Source organism: Abramis brama (assembly GCF_963993115.1).
Source record: "Abramis brama genome assembly, chromosome: 1".
Lineage (NCBI taxonomy): Eukaryota > Metazoa > Chordata > Actinopteri > Cypriniformes > Leuciscidae > Abramis > Abramis brama.
Genome location: NC_139963.1, coordinates 78,152,609 through 78,177,991, shown reverse-complemented (window position 1 = coordinate 78,177,991; position 25,383 = coordinate 78,152,609). Strand labels below are relative to the sequence as shown.

Genomic DNA, 25,383 nt, shown 5'->3' with positions numbered 1-25,383 from the left:
ACCTGAAAGCTTCAGGTTTGGATATTGCACAATGAACATCCTCATTTCAAAATATTTCCTTGACTATTTCTTTTGTGGAGTAAACTTGGTGCGAGGGACATTAATGAAAGCTTATTGTAACGTGGTACCAATGTAAACAAATAAAATTACTTGTAAAAAGCTAAAATACATTTATAATGCCCTCAAAAAAGCACTAAGGACACAGTTATATTGTCACATGCTTATCACAGTTAGTGCATGTTGAAGTCAATTTGAATCGGAGTAATCCTGCCCTGAGAGCAGCGCGTAATACACTAAAATAAAAGCGATTTGAATCTATTGAGTACTCCTGCCCTGAGAGTAGCGCGTAATACACTAAAATAAAAGCGATTTGAATCTATTGAGTACTCCTGCCCTGAGAGCAGCGCGTAATACACTAAAAATAACAGCGATTTGAATCTATTGAGTACTCCTGCCCTGAGAGCAGCGCGTAATACACTAAAATAAAAGCGATTTGAATCTATTGAGTACTCCTGCCCTGAGAGCAGTGCGTAATACACTAAAAATAACAGCGATTTGAATCTATTGAGTACTCCTGCCCTGAGAGCAGCGCGTAATACACTAAAAATAACAGCGATTTGAATCTATTGAGTACTCCTGCCCTGAGAGCAGCGTGTAAAGCACTAAAAATAACAGCGATTTGAATCTAGAGTACTCCTGCCCTGAGAGCAGCGTGTAATGCACTAAAAATAACAGCGATTTGAATCTAGAGTACTCCTGCCCTGAGAGCAGCGCGTAATACACTAAAAATAACAGCAATTTGAATCTATTGAGTACTCCTGCCCTGAGAGCAGCGCGTAATACACTAAAAATAACAGCGATTTGAATCTATTGAGTACTCCTGCCCTGAGAGCAGCGCATAATACACTAAAATAAAAGCGATTTGAATCTATTGAGTACTCCTGCCCTGAAAGCAGCGTGTAATACACTAAAAATAACAGCGATTTGAATCTATTGAGTACTCCTGCCCTGAGAGCAGCGCGTAATACACTAAAAATAACAGCGATTTGAATCTATTGAGTACTCCTGCCCTGAGAGCAGCGCGTAATACACTAAAAATAACAGCAATTTGAATCTATTGAGTACTCCTGCCCTGAGAGCAGCGTGTAATACACTAAAAATAACAGCGATTTGAATCTATTGAGTACTCCTGCCCTGAGAGCAGCGTGTAATGCACTAAAAATAACAGCGATTTGAATCTAGAGTACTCCTGCCCTGAGAGCAGCGCGTAATACACTAAAAATAACAGCAATTTGAATCTATTGAGTACTCCTGCCCTGAGAGCAGCGCATAATACACTAAAATAAAAGCGATTTGAATCTATTGAGTACTCCTGCCCTGAGAGCAGCGTGTAATACACTAAAAATAACAGCGATTTGAATCTATTGAGTTCTCCTGCCCTGAGAGCAGCGCGTAATACACTAAAAATAACAGCGATTTGAATCTATTGAGTACTCCTGCCCTGAGAGCAGCGCGTAATACACTAAAAATAACAGCGATTTGAATCTATTGAGTACTCCTGCCCTGAGAGCAGCGCGTAATACACTAAAAATAACAGCGATTTGAATCTATTGAGTACTCCTGCCCTGAGAGCAGCGCGTAATACACTAAAAATAACAGCGATTTGAATCTATTGAGTACTCCTGTCCTGAGAGCAGCGCGTAATACACTAAAAATAACAGCGATTTGAATCTATTGAGTACTCCTGCCCTGAGAGCAGCGCGTAATACACTAAAATAACAGCGATTTGAATCTATTGAGTACTCCTGCCCTGAGAGCAGCGCGTAATACACTAAAAATAACAGCGATTTGAATCTATTGAGTACTCCTGCCCTGAGAGCAGCGCATAATACACTAAAAATAACAGCGATTTGAATCTATTGAGTACTCCTGCCCTGAGAGCAGCGCGTAATACACTAAAAATAACAGCGATTTGAATCTATTGAGTACTCCTGCCCTGAGAGCAGCGCGTAATACACTAAAAATAACAGCGATTTGAATCTATTGAGTACTCCTGCCCTGAGAGCAGCGCATAATACACTAAAATAACAGCGATTTGAATCTATTGAGTACTCCTGCCCTGAGAGCAGCGCGTAATACACTAAAAATAACAGTGATTTGAATCTATTGAGTACTCCTGCCCTGAGAGCAGCGCGTAATACACTAAAATAAATGCGATTTGAATTAATTGAGTGCTCCTGCCCTGAGAGCAGCGCGTATAAAAATAACAGCGATTTGAATCTATTGAGTACTCCTGCCCTGAGAGCAGCGCGTATAAAAATAACAGCGATTTGAATCTATTGAGTACTCCTGCCCTGAGAGCAGCGCATAATACACTAAAAATAACAGCAATTTGACTCTATTGAGTACTCCTGCCCTGAGAGCAGCGCGTAATACACTAAAAATAACAGCGATTTGAATCTATTGAGTACTCCTGCCCTGAGAGCAGCGCGTAATACACTAAAAATAACAGCGATTTGAATCTATTGAGTACTCCTGCCCTGAGAGCAGCGTATAATACACTAAAATAACAGCAATTTGAATCTATTGAGTACTCCTGCCCTGAGAGCAGCGCGTAATACACTAAAAATAACAGTGATTTGAATCTATTGAGTACTCCTGCCCTGAGAGCAGCGCATAATACACTAAAAATAACAGCGATTTGAATCTATTGAGTACTCCTGCCCTGAGAGCAGCGCATAATACACTAAAATAACAGCAATTTGAATCTATTGAGTACTCCTGCCCTGAGAGCAGCGCGTAATACACTAAAAATAACAGTGATTTGAATCTATTGAGTACTCCTGCCCTGAGAGCAGCGCGTAATACACTAAAATAAATGCGATTTGAATTAATTGAGTGCTCCTGCCCTGAGAGCAGCGCGTATAAAAATAACAGCGATTTGAATCTATTGAGTACTCCTGCCCTGGGAGCAGCATGTAGTACACAAAAATAAAAGTGATTTGAATCTATTGAGTACTCCTGCCCTGAGAACAGCGCGTAATACACTAAAATAACAGCGATTTGAATCTATTGAGTACTTCTGCCCTGAGAGCAGGGCGTAATACACTAAAATAAATGCGATTTGAATCTATTGAGTACTCCTGCCCTGAGAACAGCGCGAAATACACTAAAATAACAGCGATTTGAATCTATTGAGTACTTCTGCCCTGAGAGCAGCGCGTAATACACTAAAATAAATGCGATTTGAATCTACTGAGTACTCCTGCCCTGAGAACAGCGCGAAATACACAAAAAAAACTGAGATTTGAATCTATTGAGTACTCCTGCCCTGAGAGCAGCGCGTAATACACTAAAAATAACAGTGATTTGAATCTATCGAGTACTCCTGCCCTGAGAGCAGCGCATAATACACTAAAAATAACAGCGATTTGAATCTATTGAGTACTCCTGCCCTGAGAGCAGCGCGTAATACACTAAAATAAATGTGATTTGAATTAATTGAGTGCTCCTGCCCTGAGAGCAGCGCGTAATACACTAAAATAAATGCGATTTGAATTAATTAAGTACTCCTGCCCTGAGAGCAGCGCGTATAAAAATAACAGCGATTTGAATCTATTGAGTACTCCTGCCCTGGGAGCAGCGCGTAATACACTAAAACAAATGCGATTTGAATCTATTGAGTACTCCTGCCCTAAGAGCAGCGCGTAATACACTAAAAATAACAGCGATTTGAATCTATTGAGTACTCCTGCCCTGAGAGCAGCGCGTAATACATTAAAACTAAGTGATTTGAATCTATTGAGTACTCCTGACCTGAGAGCAGCATGTAATACACAAAAATAAAAGCGATTTGAATCTATTGAGTACTCCTGCCCTGAGAGCAGCGCATAATACACTAAAAATAACAGCAATTTGCATCTATTGAGTACTCCTGCCCTGAGAGCAGCGCATAATAGGCCTACACTAAAAATAACAGCAATTTGAATCTATCGAGTGCTCCTGCCCTGAGAGCAGCGCGAAATACACTAAAAATAACAGCGATTTGAATCGAGCTCCTGAGAGAAGCGCTAAGGCGGGAGATGTATCATTTTGACCGGCGTTGAAATATCGCGGAAAATTTGAACGAGTTCTGTTCTCGCATATCAATTTAACAGACAGCGAGGTACCATTGGAAAAGCATGTTTTACACCAGTTACCCCATAAGCAGCTTTGTTTTGGTCGACTGATGAAACAGTCAAATAGAAATGCATACAATGCGATATTTAGACGATGATATTAGTTCTGTGCATTTTAAATGTTCGCTTATTATCTTAGTAAACGTTAGAGGATATTGAATTGTAACAAAATATAGTAGTTAATTCACTTACCTTGCAATAAATGCGTTCTCCCACGAACATCTGTCTTTTATTCCGACTATTCCTCAAGAATCCCTCCGCAGAGCAGACCGCAGCGCACATCGAATTCAAACGTCTAAACCCCGCCCTTGCTTCAGTTTCATTGGTTGAAGCTGTAAACCAATCATTTTCCTTTCTGCCCTCAGAACATGTTTGAGTAAGTAAAACTCCCATCTGCGCGATAAACGGGGAATCGCAAAACGAGTCCCCTGTTGTGCCAAACTTCTTTAATTTGAGAATTATGGAGGCTACTGTGCTCTTGGGAACCTTCAGTGCAGCAGAACGTTTTTGTAGCCTTTCCTAGATCTGTGCCTTGCAACAATCCTGTCTTTGAGCTCTGCAGGCAGTTCCTTTGACCTCATGGCTTGGTTTTTGCTCAGCTGTGAGGCCTTTTATAGAGAGTTGTGTGCCTTTCCAAACCATGTCCAATCAATTTAATTTAACACAGATGGACTCCAATCAAGGAGTTGAAATATCTCAACAACAATCAAGAGAAATGGGAGGCCCTGAGCTAAATTTCAAGTGTTGTTGCAAAGGGTCTGAATACTTATGCAAATGTGATATTTCAGTTTTTCCTTTTTAATAAATTTACAGACAACAATTCTAAAATTCTGTTTTCACTTTGTCATTATGGGGTACTGAGTGTAGATTAATGAAAAAATAATTTAAACGATTGTAGTATCAGGCTGCAACATAAAATTGAAAAAAGTGAAGGGGATCTGAATACACCAAGTTTTGCTGTTTGGTTTCAATAAAAGCTGTTTTGTGCAAACAAGGAAGTTTCAAGTTCTGAAACTTACAATATGTTTTTTAATAGTACAATAACATCATGTGCTTTTCTTAGTATTTACAAACAGACACTGGATCCAACATGTTCTGTGTTCAGAGACTTTCATGTCACACAGGATATAAGACATATAATATGTCATGCACAGAATACAAAAACATGACTTTAACCATCCATCTCCTCCTCACTGGATTATTTCATCCTCTGTTTTAGACTTGCTGGATGTCATCTCTCTGATCAACACTTTGAAAATGTCTCTTCAGCTTTACAGTCATCAAACTCCCATATGAGAGAGTTGGACCTGAGTAACAATGACCTACATGATTTAAGAGTGAAGTTGCTCTCAGATGGACTAAAGAGTTCACACTGTCGACTTAACATACTGAGGTTTGACTTTCACCTTCATTCATTTCCTATGTTCGTATTATGTGGATGAATAGGTGTTTCATAACTTTGGCTAGCAGATACTTTCCCATTGTTTATTGTAGTATCAATGAATCAGTGGTGTTTTTCTCAAAGGACATGAGCATTGTCTCCTTACAATAATCAACTGCACATCTTTCAGCGTTCTTAGAGGTCCTGGAAAACCAAAAATGTCCAGTAAAATGTTTTTGGTGTAATGTTATATTAAATCTGTTAGTCTGTCATTAATTATTACTTTATTTATTTACTGTAATGTAGAAAAATATGAGAGATCTCCTGGGTCATTTTTGTCTGTATATCGATTTGCTACTGACAACTGTGTTTCAGGAGTTCACACTTAGAAATGATCAAATAGTGTAAAAGCATAAAATATACGTTATTTGGCGTGCTGTCCGAGGGAGACTTTTTGTAAATGTGAAGGTGAGGGGACTAAATTAAAGATGACTAAATTAAACATTACGTAAAATGAAAATGAGAGCGCTTATGATATGCGTGCCATTTTCTGCAGACACACTACTCAATGTAAAAGACTAAAAATAGCAGTGTTATCAAATATTTTATAACCTATTCTAGGCCGCGACAGAAACAATAATTCTGATGCTATTTGAAAGGTTTGTTACTTTTAACAATTAATATTTATTCCATTTAGTTGTTGTGTTTGTATGATTTTTATTTAGTAAAATCAATGAAGAGTCAGGACACGTGGTCATCACTTTTTTCTTTTTATTGAGTTATTACCAAACTGGGTGGAACTTATAACAGTTTATAGAAATCTCTAGGATGAGTGGCCAACTAATACTTGGTTCTGGGTTTTTATCCAATACTTTAAATCAGAGTTATTTTACTCCAGTCCTGTATACATTCATTCATTCATTCATTCAATCTTTATTAAGGACACAGAATCCCGGTCCATAGTGTTAAAAAGAAAAACAAAAAGGAAAATAATAATAATGAAGGCAAAAAAAATATATAACATAATACATTATTTACACATATAAGCAAGAGCGCCAGTGCTTCCAGATTCTTGAAGTAAACCTGACCGAGCTTTTCCTCGGACAGACCAAAGCTTGTACAATACAGTTTGACTGATTCAGGACTCTACACATAAATGTATAGATACAGTGCCTAATGCCAGCTGCACAAGATCTTATTCCATTGTTAGTAAACATCTCACTTGCACTGCTGTGCCGCGGTAGGCCTACTTTCAATAGCATTCTCAGAGAGTCATTGTATGCCACCATCAGAGCCTGCATGCTCTTCTTTTTGTAGCTGCGCCAGAGGTGCACAGCATACAAAGGCGAGCAGAAACTTTTAAACAATACAATTTTGACATTGGTGGAACACATGTGAAACTTACGAGCCAATACATTAGCCTGCCCATATAATTTACACCTCTGCCTAAACAAGTCTCTATCGTCCGAAAGGTAATTTGTAATATAGTGTCCAAGATATTTAACCTCATCTGTGACCTGTAAAACATTTCCACAAAGGTAAAAGTCTGGGAACATCAACTTCTGATCCTCTTTTGTTTTAACAATCAGTATGTGGCTTTTTAAAGCATTATACTTAATATCAAATGCATCGCCATAGGAGGAGCAGATATTCAGAAGCTTCTGCAGGCCTGCACTATAAGGGCTTATCAGTACTAAGTCATCTGCGTACATCAAATGGTTACACAAGACATCACCAACAAGACACCCAGTATTACATTCATTAAGTTTCACAGACAGGTCATCAATATATAAATTGAGCAAAGAAGGAGACAAAATTCCACCCTGACGTACTCTAGGGCTGCAGCTATCGATTCTTTTTGTAATCGATTAATCTAGCACTTAATCGATCGATTAATCGAGTAATAAAAAATAAATACAAAAAAGTGTGTTTTTAAACAACAAAAACAAATAATGCATAACGAAAATGATGTGGCAGTAAAATGATCAAGCATTTGGCTTTTATTTCTAAAAAAACACACAAAAAAACAGGTATTTATTCCAACGCCAACATTTGGCTCCAAAACTAAGCCTATTTATTGCAATCTTTACCCATTTAGTGTTTATAAGTGCCAGTGCCAACAATTATATAACAATACCGTTAAGTCAACTTACTGTTAAACATGTATAACATGTAAAACTATGAATACAAACTTAAATAGTAAAGGCCATTTGGCCTTAGTTTTGTCTTCTTAATACAACATTACAAAAAAAGGATTGCACCTTCTGCAAATTACCCACCGGAAAACAAAAATAAATGAAATGAATATAAAATATCAAGCCAAACAGGTACACAATGTATACAATTTATATTAAAAAAAAAGTGTAGCTTTGAAAAGGGGAATGTTTTATTGCAAATATGCATTTTGTTAAATAGAAAAAGAACAGCATTTTGTTTTTCACTTAGGCTAGTTGAAGTATATTAGCACGTTTTGTAGTATTATATATTTTTGTTAATTGAAAATGTTCTATGCTCAATTACTTTGGTAGCCGATTATGACTTCCCCAAAAGTATGAGTGGATTTGGAGAAGCAGGCTGGTGGGGAGTTTCATTTTTTGTTGTTGTCTGTAACTATTTGGCAGACGTGACATAGCCTACAAACAAGGTCTCGCAAAGACTGTAATACAATATTTGTTCCTCCATCACGTCCCGGTGTATACAGTGAATGCATGCTGAAATTATTGTTGCGTGGCTACATAAAAGTTTAAGCATATGTGATGCATTGCCGCAATTGGTCTGACTGGCGCGTGAGAGAGACGAGGGTGCATGTGCATGTGTGTGTGTGTGTGTGTGTGTGTGTGTGTGTGTGTGTGAAGGGGTTCTTTTTTTAGGCTATACTCTCTTGCTATTGCCCGATACGTTTACTACTTAAAAACATCAAAGCTAAACATCATATTTAGTCAAACCGCATTACGACATCACTACAAATACAGTATGGGATTAAAATCAGCGAACATCAGTGTATAGGCTTAGGCACGGGCGGAAATATTGGCGCTGGATCACAAAAAAAATGCGGGGGACAGAATCGTTACCTTGTTTCAGTGACGCTGAAAGGAAGCGATCCCAAACTTTAGACATTCTGTGCCGTTTATGGACATCTTTACTCTCCGCCATCGCGCCAACTAAATTCAAAATGTATCACGCGCTATGGTGTGCTTCCTGAACATTGAACAACGGTCCGTGTGAAACAATCAGATCCCTGCGCATATAGTGCGCGTCATAGGAATTTAACGAGGCTTCGAGGCAGAGTTTTTGCCTCGAGGAATTTTTGTAATCGAGTAAATCGAGTAACTCGATGAATCGTTTCAGCCCTAACGTACTCCATTACTCACTTTGAAACAGTCAGATATAGAGTCGCCCCATTTCACCCTCATAGTCTGACAAGAATACCAAAAAAAAGAATCCTAGTAAGGTATCCTGGAACACCTCTTTCTGTTAGTTTATCAAACAATTTACCATGATTAATACGGTCAAAGGCTTTAGAAGCATCTAGAAAACACATGAATATTGTAGACCCCTGGTTGTTGTATTTATCCAATAGTTCTTTAAGTGCAAAAATGCACATGTCTGTGCCATGCCCATGCTTGAAGCCAAATTTGTTAGCTGTGGTGTACAAATATGGCTCAAGTCTCGACAATAGAATCCTTTCAAGCACCTTTGACACAGAGCTTGCCAAGGCTATAGGCCTATAATTATTCATGTCACTAAGTTTACCGGTCTTATCCTTAATCACAGGGACCAATACAGTCAGCAAAAGTGACTGTGGCAAAAGGCCATGTGCCAAAAAACCTGTAAAACAAATGGCCAGTAGAGGATAAAGTCTTGTACTGGCATATTTTAAATGTTCAGATGTAATATTATCTAGCCCACTAGACTTCTTATTCTTCAACTTTGTGACTGCATCATACACCTCTTGAGGAGTAACAATCATTCCTACCTGGCTTTCTATAGCCCCGCCCCTTTTCACAGCACCCCTGACACAGTTATACAAATCATAATAATGCTTTTGCCAGAGCTGACATATATTCTCGGTCCCAGTCACCCCATTAATATTGGATGAAATAGAGCTTCTACTGCTATTAACCCTCTGGGGTCTAAGGTGTTTTTGGGGCCCTTGGGATGTTTTGACATGCCCTGACATTTGTGCTTTTTTCAGTTATTTATAAACATGATAATGGAAAAGGTGTAAATTCACTCTATATAGCACAAACAGGGCTACCATAATATGTGAGCAACATGAATGTAGATGTTTGTATTTTTAAGAGAATAATGTTTATGCGTGGTTATTGGAAAAAATAAAAATGAAAGTTGCTGAAATAAGACCACAAAACTCATACTAAATATGTCAATAAGACTTTTGACTAATGGATGTTGTCGCTTCGAGTTCTGGCTTCAAAATTATGTGAAAATAGTCTTGCTTTATCGTTCACATAAACCAATACATTCATTTAAATTGTGTAAAACAGGTTTTGCTTGGAAAGCCAATATGCGAGGGGGGCGTGAAGGAGGAGTAGTTTACAATGTCCCACCCACTCTGCATAATGAGCCATTCATTCAGGTGTGACACTGACTGAGCCACAATGCAAGGACAAAAGATATATTTAGAAGAAGACTTATATTGAACATTTAAGATTTTGCTTACATCTATCTTGTAAATATGTTTTGCTATTTTATTAAAAAGGTTGCAATTACAACAATAATTACAATTTCAACAATATTTCAAGTGTACTCTTTCTTTGTAAAAAAATGATTATAGGCCTACATTTTATCATATGTATTCATTAGTTTGAATATAGCCAACATTGGAACAGCTAACATCTTAGTTGATGACTTTATTTTTGACAAAAATAGTATTTTATATATATATATATAACATATGAGCAGAAATTGCTAAACAAAAGCTTATTTGATGTGGCAGTATATTCTACAGTAAAAACTGTACCCAAATCTAGTCAACAAAATGTTGTCTTTCATATTTCGCCTGACTGTAACGTTGTTCTCTTACGAGAGGTCTCTCGTACTGCGTAAGTATCTTACGCTAGGGGAAAATCCCTTTTCCGCGAGATATTGAAGCCAAGAAAATTATCCTTAATTTTGTATTATTGTAAAACGCGTTGCGGCAGCATGCAGACATAGGCAAGACGGCTCGTGTGCCTATTGGCTGTTCTGCGGCAACTGCAGCAGCCTATCGAGCGAGGCCTAGCGTGACGTCAGACCCAATAGGGGTGCTTCGCGCCCGCTGCGTCACGTCCCGCCGAAACGGGCGTGGCTTAGGCCTATAAATCCAGCTCGCAGGCAGCTAATATCTGATTTTTCATCTCTTCAGCAAGGCACACGCATCGCTGGATCCCGAGAGAAGCCGCGCCGTCTGAGAAAGCCTTTGCAGCGGGACGAGTCGTCACTGAAGCCGCTGGCCGCGCCGCCTTCAATCGCCTTCCTGCTGCGCTATCCGGCGCTTATATCCTTTAATCTCTCTGCTGTGTGTGTGTTCGCCGCCGCGACACACACTGTCTAAAAGAGCTCGCGTCTTTTTAAAGATGCCTTTCTGCGGCTCGTGCAGAGCCACACTCAGCGACGGGGACCGCCATGTTATCTGCGTTTCCTGCCTGAGTGAGGATCATGCAGCTCTCGCGCTCGCTGACGGCGGCTGCCCTCATTGCGAGCTACTGCCCATGGCGACTCTGAGGACTCGCCAGGCATTTTTCGCCGAGACTGCACCTCCGCCCGCCGTAGTGCCGCGCCGTAAAAAGCGCCGTGCTCAGCGGGTCCCGGAACCTTCCCCCACCCGTCTAAGCTCGCCGTTTCGCCCGCCAGCTTCACCGGTTTCGTCAGTGTCTCTTCCTGACGGACAGCGGCCGCCGTCTGCCGCCGCTTCCGTTGATGACGCTGATGAGAAAGCCGCGTCAGGGGAAGATGATTCCTGCTCTCTCCTGGCATCGGGCAGTGAGGATTGGGCGAGCTCTGTGGATCTCGCGCCCTCTGCTCGCGCATCGTCAGGCAAAAGGGCTAGCATCGAGTCAGAGCTGATGCGTGTACTCGCACAGGCCGTGGCGAGCCTCGGCCTCGAGTGGTCTACGCCTGAACAGCCTGCTCACAACCGGCTGGATGGATACTTTCTCCCTAGGGAGCGCGCTTCGCCTGCGTCCAGACCAGCGCCTTTTCTTCCCGAGCTTCACGAAGAAGTCGCTAAGTCTTGGAACGCCCCCTATTCAGCTAGAATGCGCTCTTCTGTTTTGCTAGCATTCTCCGCTGTTGACGATGCTAAAAACAGAGGCTACCATTTGCTGCCGCCGGTCGAAGAAGCGATAGCTAACCACTTATGCCCGCCCTCCGCTGGACGGCGCGCTAAGCTGGCGCTACCTTCAAAAGCTTGCCGCATGACGTCAAACCTGCTCGGTCGCGCTTTCTCCGCCGCTGGGCAGGCTGCGTCAGCGCTGCACACTATAGCCACACTGCAAATTTTCCAGGCCGATCTCCTCCGAAAGCTGGACGAGAAAGGACCAGATGCAATTTGCGTGCCAGACTTGAGAAGTGCTACGGACCTCGCTATCCGCGCTACTAAGTCTGCTGCACAGGCCATAGGATGGAGCATGGTCTCTCTCACTGTAGCTGAGAGACACCTGTGGCTAACGCTCTCTGAGATGTCTGAGTCTGAGCGCGCCGCGTTCCTCGACGCTCCGCTTTCTCCCGCTGGCCTCTTCGGATCTTCCGTCAAAGATTTAGCGGAAAGATTCGCCGAGGTACAGAAAGCGTCACAGGCTATGAAGCACTTCCTGCCCAAGTGCTCCAGTTCTGCAGCAGGCCGTGCAAAACCGTCTGCTCAGAGCTCTCAGCCTCAGCCTCCGCCCACTGCCGCCACTTCGCAGCGCCGACAGGCTCGAAGCACGAGACCGCGCTCTCGCTCATCTGGCCGCCGCCCCGCCCCGCTTGGGCCGCGGCCCAGGATTGCGGTAAAGCCCGAAGCCCCGAAGTCATCCTAGCACGCCTAGGGAAACGACGGTGTTCAAGTCCCGCCGCGGCCGGACTTCCACCAAAACTCATCGCTCGTCCAGTTCCAAGAAATGTATTTAGGACATACGAGGTAAAAAAAAAAAAAGTGACTATGGAAAAGGGAATGATCAGGTTATATGGTACAATTCCGGTAATACCATGGAAATAAACAAGGCTTAATTTTACAGTACAGTTGCACTTTACTTTCTGCGTAAATTGTAAAAACATCTGCAAGAACATACCCAGTATTTAAGATGTGCCATGACATTAGGGAAAACTGTTCCTGCGGGGTAGTTACCAGGTAACTTAAGTGTAAGGTAAATTATTTGATAAACCCTCTATAAATGGGTGTAGCAATGAACAACAACTATGTAAGACAAGGTAATTTATTGGAAACTACCGTCTTAATTTCAAGATAGTAATAAATAAACATGGACTGTTACCAACATAAACCTAGGATAACTACAAACCTAACTTGAATTGATGGGTAATACTGGAGGTGTTTCTAAAAATTGGCTGCCTACATTCTGAGGAAGTACACAATTAAATCTGAGTTATTACCAGCCTAAACAGGTAACAAGTACACAGTACTTTGTTGAGTTGATATTTAACAGTGGTGTTTTTTTCCCCTGGTAGTTTCTCTGTAATTGCATACTAATCACCTTAAGTAATTACACACTAAAATACTATAATTTACCATATGCTTACCAGGTAAATACTTAGTAATTAGTTTGTAGTTTCTCTGCATTTACATACTTGTTACCTGTGGTAATTACCAATAACCAACTATAACTTACCATATATTTACCAGGTAAATACCCAGTAATTAGTTTGTAGTTTCTCTGCATTTACATACTTGTTACCTGTGGTAATTACCAATAACCAACTACAACTTACCATATATTTACCAGGTAAATACCTAGTAATTAGTTTGTAGTTTCTCTGCATTTACATACTTATTACCTGTGGTAATTACCAATAACCAACTATAACTTACCATATATTTACCAGGTAAATATCTAGTAATTAGGGGACTGTAAAAGGAAGGGTTACCAAATCATTATAGCTATTTTGCAAGTTAGATGCAAGGGAGTCCGCCCTTAAGGTATTCTCATTCCTCTTGATGTACCTGAGAGCATATTTAAACTTAGCATTAGCCCTTTTCTTATGTTCGAACACAGATCCAGATCTTGGCTTTCCTGCTATCGCCCAGGCCTTAAATGCCTGCCGTGCCTCAGTGTGTGCTTCTTCCACAAATGCATTCCATCCAGGTTTGCCAGCATAAGCATTATTCTTTGGTTTACATAGGGGCCTGCCTGACCTAATTATACTATTCAAAATAGTGTCATATAGGCTGAGCAGTTGCGCACCATGGTCTATAGTATAGTCGGTGTCATGCAGTCTTTAGTTACAACCCTAATTAAACACACCTGTTTGTAATTCGTAAGTAATTTTGAATGTAATTAGCTTGTTCAGGTGTATTTGGTTAGGGTTACAGCTAAACTCAGCAGGACACTGACCCTCCAGTACTGCAGTGCTGTGTTTCTGCTTGTGGGGTGTTGTTTAAGGAGTTAATTCATCTCTTAATTATCTCTTTAACCTGTTAACCGTTGCCAGTGTGTCGGCGCACTGAAGCGTTTTTTTTTATATATATAGTTCAAAGTTACTATCAGATTTAATGTTATACCTTGACAAACTATACATCATTAAAAAGATATAAGACTCAAGTTTCAGTATTTGACCACTATTGTATTCTGAGAAACTTATAGCGACAGTTATTTCTTAATTTGTGTCAGGAGTTATGAAATGAAAAAATGAGTCGATACCTTTAATATGAATTATGCGCGTCAGCCGCTTTCATCCATAAAAAAACTCCCGTGCTGTCGTCATGACAGCGATACACAAAACAACGTCCTTCAGGGCTTTTAGCTCAAAAATGTGCAGATTTGGAGAAATATTGATATATTCTCATAGGTTTACATCAGATTTCTATAGACAGGAATAATATTTATTGAATTTATACCCAAATGCGTCGATGTAATCATTATGAGCGTTTGGTACTCTGATTTACTGTGTTTTTAATTCATACCAACAGCCTGAGGGCGCTATATGCACAATAATAGTCCATATATGGAACATGAAGAAGAGCCATGATCATGTGACATTCCAGGACGTTAAAAATAAAGTCATTTGACATGGTCTTGAAAAACATTGAACTAAATCCAGAGTTTTGGACTTATTATCTTCAGATTTTAAACATAAAATGTTTAGACATGTGGCTTTAGCTGTAGTGCATTTCTAGATTGCTACAGTGCCAACTTCAATTTTATTTTCATGAGGATGTTTCATAAAAAATAATTTCTAATAACTTTACAAAACTTTGAAGCTATTTATAAACAATTTTTTCATTATGACAATAATTAATTCTACATTTACAATAAACTGCCAGGTGTCAGCTTTCAAATGAGATCATACTTGTGCTTTTAGTACAAAGGGTTCATGAACTGTATGTGTTTCAGTTTGGGTATGTAATTTCTTGGGATTTTTCAAAAGTGGGGTTGCAGCTTAACAGGTTAACTGGATCAATAGATCAGTGTTACTTTAACACTCTGTTGTTAGGCTCGGTTGTTCAGAATTTATTTAATCTGATTTGATATCGAATTTGACCAAATCTAGGAAATGTGTTTTTCAAATGGAAAAGAAGGTTTCTGAAGTTGGATTAGATAATGTAATTCAATCTTAGTATACACTTTTTAATAAGATTTGAATACATGGAACACAAATTCAACATTATCCTGATCTCAGCAGAAATTGGTCAAATAATACACCATTTGTATTATGTCGAGTTATACATATTTGAGACAATATGTACTCTGAGCAGAGGTAATTGAACATCTGGATTTTGCTGTATTGTACTTAATTTATGATACAATTTGAAATAATACATTGGATAAGCCTAAACAAACTGGTTGACCCAGTAAAATATTGGGTAAACTGCCCTGGTTTGGTGGACCTGAATTACCAAATAATAATTCAGTTAATACATTTCAGAATCATACATTTAAAACCTTAAGGAGCCAATTTACTTTGTTTGATAGCCTTAAATTCATTCTTAAAGCTACTCCCATCTTGTCACCAAGTGTTGCACAGACCGACGAAGAAGATGAGGAAAAGTTTTATCACAGAGTTTAATAAAACTCCACTAATCCAAGTAACAAAAGGGTAGATGCACACACCAAAACATAAACGTGACCAGACATAGAACACAGGAAAAGGACTATATTAAGTACTTGTACAAACAAGGTTAATTAATGATACACAGCTGAAAAAAACAAACCAGTGATATTAGTAACCATGACAACCAAAGGGATGACGGGAAAATTAATAAAGGAAACCAAGTAACTAATGATTACAAACTAAAAGTCCATGATAACAAAACTAAGTGAGAATTATGTGACATCTAATATATTCATTAATTATTGAGTTTACCTTAGCTACAGCACTACAATCAAAGTTTTTTTGCAAGTGATATGTGCTACCGATTATGACCACTACATGATAAATACATTAATAACAATGTTTGTTTTGTTCTCTACACAGAATACAATGCTGTAATCTCACTGATCAGTCTTGTGAGATTTTGTCATCAGCTCTGCAATCCTCAAACTCCCATCTGAGAGAGCTGGACTTGAGTAACAATGACCTGGGGGATTCAGGAGTGAAGCTGCTCTCTGATAGATTGATGGACCCAAACTGTCGGCTACAGATACTGAGGTAAATGTTTTTTCATAAAATAATTAACAAAGTGCTATCACAGGAAATTACTGTTAAATATTGTCCCCAAATGGGGCATCTGATTTTAATGCCAGAACAAGACAATATGACTCAGTGATGTTCAATCAGTGATGCTGTTGCTCGATGCTTCAAAATCATTTTCTCTAGAATTTTTTTTAGTAATCACTGTGCTAGATGGCAGCGCTGGCTTGTGCATTGCTGTTGAAAGGAAATCTTTAATTTAAATCTGCTAAGATTTAAATTACTTAAAGATTACGGAGTAATAAACTCTGTTTATTAAATCACTCCATTTACCTTTTTATTACTTAAAGATTACGAAGATTTAAATACAATTCATACAATCCACTGTTGGTTTTATGTTTTGGTATTTGTGAATTGGAAGTATATTCATCATCTGCTTTACATTTACCTGACACTGGCAGTCCTTTCACAAAATTGTCCATGCTTAGTGCAGAACCATCCATCATTCATTTATATTCCTACATGGCTCCCTGCAATACTCAATTCTGATTCTTCAATTGCGGCATCTAGTGGTCTGTTATTGCACGACAACAACAGCTACAACTGATAACAGACCATTCAACCAGGTACTGTGCAAGTCCCTATGCATGCATATGTCCCTATGCACAAGTCCCTATGCACATGCATAATAAGCATGATAATTACACAGTGGAGTCTTGTATCTCCCTGTAGAGGTTTCTTTTGCATATGAACAACATGGGCGAGTATATGAAATGGTGTTACTTGCCAGTCGGCCAGTAACCTTTAATGAATCTGGGAATGTGATATGGCTTTGTGTGTTTATCAGTTGATTTACTGACGAGCTGCATGTTTCAGAGTAAATCCCGGAATTGTATTCAATAACACGCAGGAAACTCACATTTCAGAACAGCTCAGTTTGCAGTAAATGCTGCTTTACAAACTCATCTCTGAAAACACAAAATGCACCAAACATCTTCCCAAATCTGTAATGAGAATTGTTTATAAATCCGTTTTAAGTAACAAGAAGTTTTAACCCTCTGGGGTCTGAGGTGTTTTCTGGGCCCTGGAGGTGTTCTGACATGCTCTGACATTTGTGCTTATTTCTGTTACTTGTGCCATTTTCATGGCTAAAGTTTGATTACACTGTATTCAGCACAAACTGCTACAATAATATGTCAGCAGCATGTATGTAAAAGTTTGTAGTTTTGAGATAATGACATTTATGCATGGTTTGTGAAAAAAAAAAAAAAAAAAAAACAATTGTCACTGAAATAAGGCCATGAAACCCATACTGATTATTTCTTCACAAGACTTTTGAAAATTGTATCACATAGCCTAGAATACTTGAATTAAATCATCCTGCCCACTCATTTAGATAAAACAATATATCGATTTAAAATTTGTAAGACATGTTTTGTGTAAGAAAGCTTTATGTAAGGAGGTGTGAATCATTATGAATATTGAGAAAGACAAAGACCCTCCCATAATGGCCCTATCAGGTGCTATTAGGCCCTATAATTATGAGCAACCTTGCACAAAGAATGAGGAGAGATTTAAAAAAGCATGGCTTTTTGATTGTTTGGATTTATTTACAACACAGCATAATCCAAAGATACACAACAAAGGACAAAAAGAGCACATTATTGAACACACTGATCTAAAGACAGAGACTTGACCAGTCACACACCTCTGTGCCATTCCTAAAACATAGTACATACCTGTCATTTCCAAGATTTTTCAATTTACCATGTTCATGTACAGAGACTCATGTGAATGTTGAAGTCAGCAGGACTCATCAGTGGGGCATCTGGTCCCTGTAAAAAACAACAACAACTGAACATGCGGATATCAATATAAACTATAGGCCTGCGCCAATTTGGAAACACATTTTAGATTTTTCTGGTTCAAATTTACAAAATACTTATATATTATTATATACAGTAGGTAGTCAACCAGAATGCCTATTACTGCCACGCTAGCTGCCACGGCAAAGTCACCACGGTAAAAATAAACCAGTTGCATTTCAAAGTCGTTCACGAAATGACCGCCAGGTGGCGCAAAATAGTTGCAATTGCCGCATTTTGAAACGTAAGTGGGGCTAATGTCAATTAACAGTAAGGATGAAATACCACAACTATGGTAATTTCGAAATAAGCCTACAACAAACATGAGAAATAAAGAGCTACTGACATTTGCTGTACAATAATGAAACAACCTAATATTTGGTGTAGTTGAAACTGCATGTTCTGCATAGTTATATGTTAAAGGGGTGGTTGAATGTGATTTCACTTTTTTAACTTTAGCTAGTATGTAATGTTGCTGTTTGAGCATAAACAACATCTGCAAAGTTACAGCGCTCAAAGTTCAATACAAAGGGAGATATTTGCTTTTAAAGAAATCAATTTCTAAGGACTACAGCAAACGGCCGATTGGGACTACAAGACATTCCTCCAGGATTAGTGACATCACTAACCCCAACATTTACATAAACCCCTCCTCTGGGAACAAAATACATAAAGGGGGTGAGTCCATTTTATGTTGCTTTGGAAAAGAGTTGTTGTGGTAGTAGAGTGTTGTTGCCGCTATGCCATCGAAACGCTGTTATTTTCACCCAGGATGCAGGTCCACTTTGTTCAGTCTTCCTAAGGACGGTTACAATTTATTTTTAACTGGTCCCTCATAATTATAATCCAAATGTCGCTCTCTGTGCTGCACATTTTCCGGAGGAAAGCTTCCTCAATCTATGCGAGTTCAATGTAGGATTCGCAAACGGCTTGTCCTGAAAGATCGAGCAGTTCCAACTTTAAAAACAGAAGCTGTTGTTTACGAGCCACAACCTGTAAGTATGATTTTTTTGTTGATGTGTTTTCCTGTAATAGTTCGTATTGTTAATTGTACGTTGTAGCAAGGAAGTAAATGAAGGACAACACTGTTTGGCTCCACAAACCAGTTTGTTAAATGCTAATTCATACTTATCCGACAAACACATACAAACTTCTGTTTAATATCACCAGTGCAGCGAACTTGGAATGTTCGTGGTTGTTGTCGTTTATGTGATCAGTGTAAATTATTCTTTGATTATAGCTTTTATGTATTGCTTATCTACATGCTTGTTTATCTACAGGCATGCTAAACATGGTTTTGTGTTTGATTTTGCTACTGTTGTAAAGCCAATGTTTAGTGTTCGTATTGGGTTAATAGTTCTGGCGACAGATATTTAGCTACAATCGTTCTAAATATACAAAAGTAACAGTGTCATATAGCGATCACAATAGATCTGCAGTCTTAAAAAAACATACCATTCTGAAACGTCCTTTAACAGCCGTTCTTGAACAGGTTCTGCTCGATCCTCTCCACTAACATTCCCTGGGTCTGATTCGGGCTCAAACTGATATGGCAATATTGACGCCGTTGTTTACTGAAGCACAAACTACCGGTAAGGGTAAGGGGCATGACCGAACAACGTGCACTCTGGGCCAGCTAACCAATCTGAGCCCACTGGGGATTTTGAGGGGGGGGTCTTCATAGAACCCAGAATCATCTGACCGTTTTTACAAGGAGGGATAGAGCAGTGTAGAATAATGGTTAAATATGTGAAAAATAATGCAAATTTTTAAAAACGAAGCATGAACACATGTTACAGTGCACCCCACAAACACAATCAAGCCTTTGAAAAAAGGTGTTTTACCACCCCTTTAATTGTATTATTAAATAAAGAAAGACAAAATGGTTAATGTTGTTTAAACAAACAATACATACATACAGACTATTATTTGAACGAACAGTGAACTATTATATATCTCTGTTTGTAGGCTATCTGTTTATTGAAAAACACACACACACACACACACACACACACACACACACACACACAGCACAAAGTATTGTAAAACAACAACTTTTTTATTATTTCAACAACAATGAGACTGATTAAATATATATAAAATAAACAAACAAAACAGAATAGAACAAACTTTTAGAACAAAAAAAAACTTTTTTTTTTAAATAGCCTATGCCTATTAGGCTTCAACAGAATTGGTTAAATTTAACGAAAGCAAAAATTAAATATATAATATAAAATTTTAAACGGAATAAAACAAACTTTTAGAACAGAAAAATAGAATCAAAAAGTTAACAAAAGTTAAAAATAGAGACGACAACAATATAGCCTATTTCATATTTTAGAAGTCGTGGGAAACAGAAGCCTATTCCCCGGGGGAGCAGCGCAATAACAAACAAACAGACAAAAAATATACCAAAAGACCATTATAGGCATATCTCACAGTGATAAACGTGATTTATCATTTACACTATATAGTGTTACATTTAGCAACAACACTTCAAAAGAATTATATTTAAAACAAGACTTCTCAGTAATTCTGAAGATATTACTATAAATTACAGCAACACCTCCCCCTTTGCCTTTCAGACGAGGTTCATGTTTATAACAGTAATCTTGCGGGGTGGACTCATTTAAAGTAATATAATTGTCTGGTTTTAGCCAGGTTTCTGTCAAACACAGCACATCTAGGTTATTATCTGAAATCATATCATTAACAATAAGTGTTTTTGAAGTAAGGGATTTAATATTCAGCAACCCGAGCTCTATCATTTGCTCATCCGTATTATATCTGTTTTTTATTTGTTGAACATCAATTAAATTTTACCCTTGAATGGGTTTAGGAGTGTTTTGTATGTCCTAATTCGGGGAACAGAGACAGTCTCTATATGATGATATCTAGGTGAAAGAGGCTCTATGTGATGGCACCGTTTTACAGAAAACTCTGAAGTTCTTTATGCGCAAACCCGTGAAAACGCCGATGGCGTGCACATGCGTATTACGAGTACAGTCTATAGGGATGCACGTTTGAATATATACAGTGAGGAAAATAAGTATTTGAACACCCTGCTATTTTGCAAGTTCTCCCACTTAGAAATCATGGAGGGGTCTGAAATTGTCATCGTAGGTGCATGTCCACTGTGAGAGACATAATCTAAAAAAAAAAAAATCCAGAAATCACAATGTATGATTTTTTAACTATTTATTTGTATGATACAGCTGCAAATAAGTATTTGAACACCTGAGAAAATCAATGTTAATATTTGGTACAGTAGCCTTTGTTTGCAATTACAGAGGTCAAACGTTTCCTGTAGTTTTTCACCAGGTTTGCACACACTGCAGGAGGGATTTTGGCCCACTCCTCCACACAGATCTTCTCTAGATCAGTCAGGTTTCTGGGCTGTCGCTGAGAAACACGGAGTTTGAGCTCCCTCCAAAGATTCTCTATTGGGTTTAGGTCTGGAGACTGGCTAGGCCACGCCAGAACCTTGATATGCTTCTTACAGAGCCACTTCTTGGTTATCCTGGCTGTGTGCTTCGGGTCATTGTCATGTTGGAAGACCCAGCCTCGACCCATCTTCAATGCTCTAACTGAGGGAAGGAGGTTGTTCCCCAAAATCTCGCAATACATGGCCCCGGTCATCCTCTCCTTAATACAGTGCAGTCGCCCTGTCCCATGTGCAGAAAAACACCCCCAAAGCATGATGCTACCACCCCCATGCTTCACAGTAGGGATGGTGTTCTTCGGATGGTACTCATCATTCTTCTTCCTCCAAACACGTTTAGTGGAATTATGACCAAAAAGTTCTATTTTGGTCTCATCTGACCACATGACTTTCTCCCATGACTCCTCTGGATCATCCAAATGGTCATTGGCAAACTTAAGACGGGCCTTGACATGTGCTGGTTTAAGCAGGGGAACCTTCCGTGCCATGCATGATTTCAAACCATGACGTCTTAGTGTATTACCAACAGTAACCTTGGAAACGGTGGTCCCAGCTCTTTTCAGGTCATTGATCAGCTCCTCCCGTGTAGTTCTGGGCTGATTTCTCACCTTTCTTAGGATCATTGAGACCCCACGAGGTGAGATCTTGCATGGAGCCCCAGTCCGAGGGAGATTGACAGTCATGTTTAGCTTCTTCCATTTTCTAATGATTGCTCCAACAGTGGACCTTTTTTCACCAAGCTGCTTGGCAATTTCCCCGTAGCCCTTTCCAGCCTTGTGGAAGTGTACAATTTTGTCTCTAGTGTCTTTGGACAGCTCTTTGGTCTTGGCCATGTTAGTAGTTGGATTCTTACTGATTGTATGGGGTGGACAGGTGTCTTTATGCAGCTAACGACCTCAAACAGGTGCATCTAATTTAGGATAATAAATGGAGTGGAGGTGGACATTTTAAAGGCAGACTAACAGGTCTTTGAGGGTCAGAATTCTAGCTGATAGACAGGTGTTCAAATACTTATTTGCAGCTGTATCATACAAATAAATAGTTAAAAAATCATATATTGTGATTTCTGGATTTTTTTTTTTTTAGATTATGTCTCTCACAGTGGACATGCACCTACGATGACAATTTCAGACCCCTCCATGATTTCCAAGTGGGAGAACTTGCAAAATAGCAGGGTGTTCAAATACTTATTTTCCTCACTGTATGTGCGTAGGCGTGTAGTCCTTCCCTACAAACCAACCCTCAACAAACTACTTGTCTGGCCTTAAAATTTATAATACAGAATTATTATCGCTTCCGCATAGCCACGCGAACCGCAATAATCCCGATTATTTACCTCCCTTTAGAGAGGTAAAGGGAGGGGAGGGAGGCCCTCAAAGGGGAGAGACTAGTTGACACTTCAGGACTGCGCTGTCGTCGCGTCCAGGCGCAGGTCCTTTATCAGATCTGGATACGCCCTGGATCCGGCGGACTGCGGCAAACCTCGGGATAAACAGAGACTAATATTAGTGTAGACGCCATTCTTCTTATGATGTAACGAGTACATCAGGATTTATGGGAAGTGTTCCTGGTTCCGGCTGACCTAATTGTAACATAATGTAATAAAAAAAGTCTTATTCATCACTGACCTCACGTTGATCAAAGTTTTAATGTATCCTAATCAAATTGAGTTGTCCGACGCAGCGGTTTAATATTACACAAGTCCAAAACGTGGAGAACGGAGCAATTCCAGCGATCAAGAAGTAGGGAAAATTGGAACATTCTGGTTGTATTATTTATCAGGTTTAAAAGTTAAATATTATTTTAATAAAACAATTATGTAAATCCGTTGTGACTATGAAAAGTCTATTTTTAGTGTCAGATTTATGCAAATGCTGGGGACAGAAAAGGTGTTTCTGTAGAATGATCTAGGAGTAAAATGGCACTTGAGGTTTCCTGTTCTTGATTAGATTTCTACTTCACTGGAGTATAGATGTTTCTGCAAACATCACTACATTTAGAAAAGAAAATGTATACTTTTACTCCAGGAATTTTCCAAAGATGCTTTTGTTTCTTTTGTTACTGTTTGACAGTGATGTCTAATTAACCAACTAATGTCATGTGTGTTTGTAGGTTGTCTGGCTGTATGGTTACAGAGAAAGGCTGTGGTTATGTTTCTTCAGCTCTGAGTTCAAACCCCTCACACCTGAGAGAGCTAGATCTGAGCTACAATCACCCAGGGGATTCAGGAGTCAAGCTACTCTCTGGCAAACTAAATGATCCAAACTGTGCACTGAAAAAACTTAAGTATGTCACTCTGCTGTGTGTGTGTGTGTGTGTGTGTGTGTGTGTGTTCACACACTTTAATTGATTGTATCAGATTTGCAGAATGTGAGACTCTGTGTCTTTTATAGTGTGGATCATGGAGGAGAGTTCAGGATTACAGCAGCACTACGCAAATGTACGTCCACACACACACACACACACACACACACATTGTATATGGCTTACAGAAATTCATCATAGGTGTAATTCTTTTAATGCTTTGTCAATCATATGTTATCTTCGAACTAATAAACATAACCCTCACAGAAACCATTTTTTTTATTTCAATAAAACTTGGTTTAGCAAGTCAGAAGCCATCACAATTATGGGGACACCTGAGGTGAAATATTGGGACATACAAGGGTTAGGGTTTAAGTTCTAATGGCAATTTAATTATACACAGCTGTATTCTTGGAAACCATATATATACCAGTTCAAATTCTTAGTGATTGTTGTAATATAAATGTTCTCTCTTCTTGTTCAGATGTCTGTTTTCTCACACTGGATCTAAGCACAGCACACACTCGTCTCATTCTGTCTGAGGACAACAAAAAGATTATACATGTGAGAGAGAAGCAGTCATATCCTGATCATCCAGAGAGATTTAGAAATAATCCTCAGGTTCTGTGTAGAGAGAGTCTGTCTGGACGCTGTTACTGGGAAGCTGAATGGAGTGGAACTGCTGCTATAGTAGTATCATACAAAGGAATCAGCAGGAAAGACAGACGTGATTGTGTGTTTGGGTACAGTGAAAACACCTGGTGTCTGATCTGCTCTGAAGACACATTCACTGTCCGATGCAATGGTAAGATCACCGACATATGTGTCCCTTCAGGCTCCTCTAACAGAGTAGGAGTGTATGTGGATGTGTCGGATGGCACTCTGTCTTTCTACAGCATCTCTGACACACACACACTCACACACTTACACACATTCACCTCCACATTCACCAAGCCTCTCTGCGCTGGATTTGGGTTTCTGTATAATATTCTAGACTCCTCAGTATGTCTGTGTCAGATTGATAAGCCTGTGAGCAACAACTGAGAGGCTGACTGGACAACAACTAATGGGGATTTACAAACTATCATACAGGCACATAGTTTCTCCACAAAAGTACCATTGTTACGCTGACAACTTGCAGCTCTTCTTTTTGGAACCAGACACTGTAGCTGCCATGGATCTCGGATTGCTTGGCAGACATATCATTATGGATAAAAGAACATCACTTGCAACTCAGTCTAGTTAAGATTCAATGTCTCGTCTACCCAAACACTCAATTTCGATTCAATTCACATTTATTTGTATAATGCTTTCCCAAAACATATTATTTTGCCATTTTTTCTCCGCCTGAGAAAAAATGGCGGCTGGGGGCATGCACATTTTAGCAGGAGCTGTGCGCCCTCTTCTAAAACCTCCAGACTATCTAAT

General features: G+C 39.3%; 1 protein-coding gene across 1 annotated transcript; it reads left to right on the top strand.

Annotated features, from left to right (window-relative positions):
- Positions 1 to 15,454: 15,454 nt before the first annotated feature.
- LOC311097880 (stonustoxin subunit beta-like) lies at positions 15,455 to 24,999 on the top strand (the record flags this gene model as incomplete). The annotated part of the gene is made up of 5 exons (XM_084137848.1): positions 15,455 to 15,471; positions 16,189 to 16,362; positions 23,764 to 23,937; positions 24,045 to 24,091; positions 24,440 to 24,999. 5 exons carry the CDS (start codon positions 15,455 to 15,457, stop codon positions 24,997 to 24,999), a joined length of 972 nt encoding a protein of 323 aa, XP_083993974.1.
- Between the last annotated feature and the right edge of the window lie 384 nt (positions 25,000 to 25,383).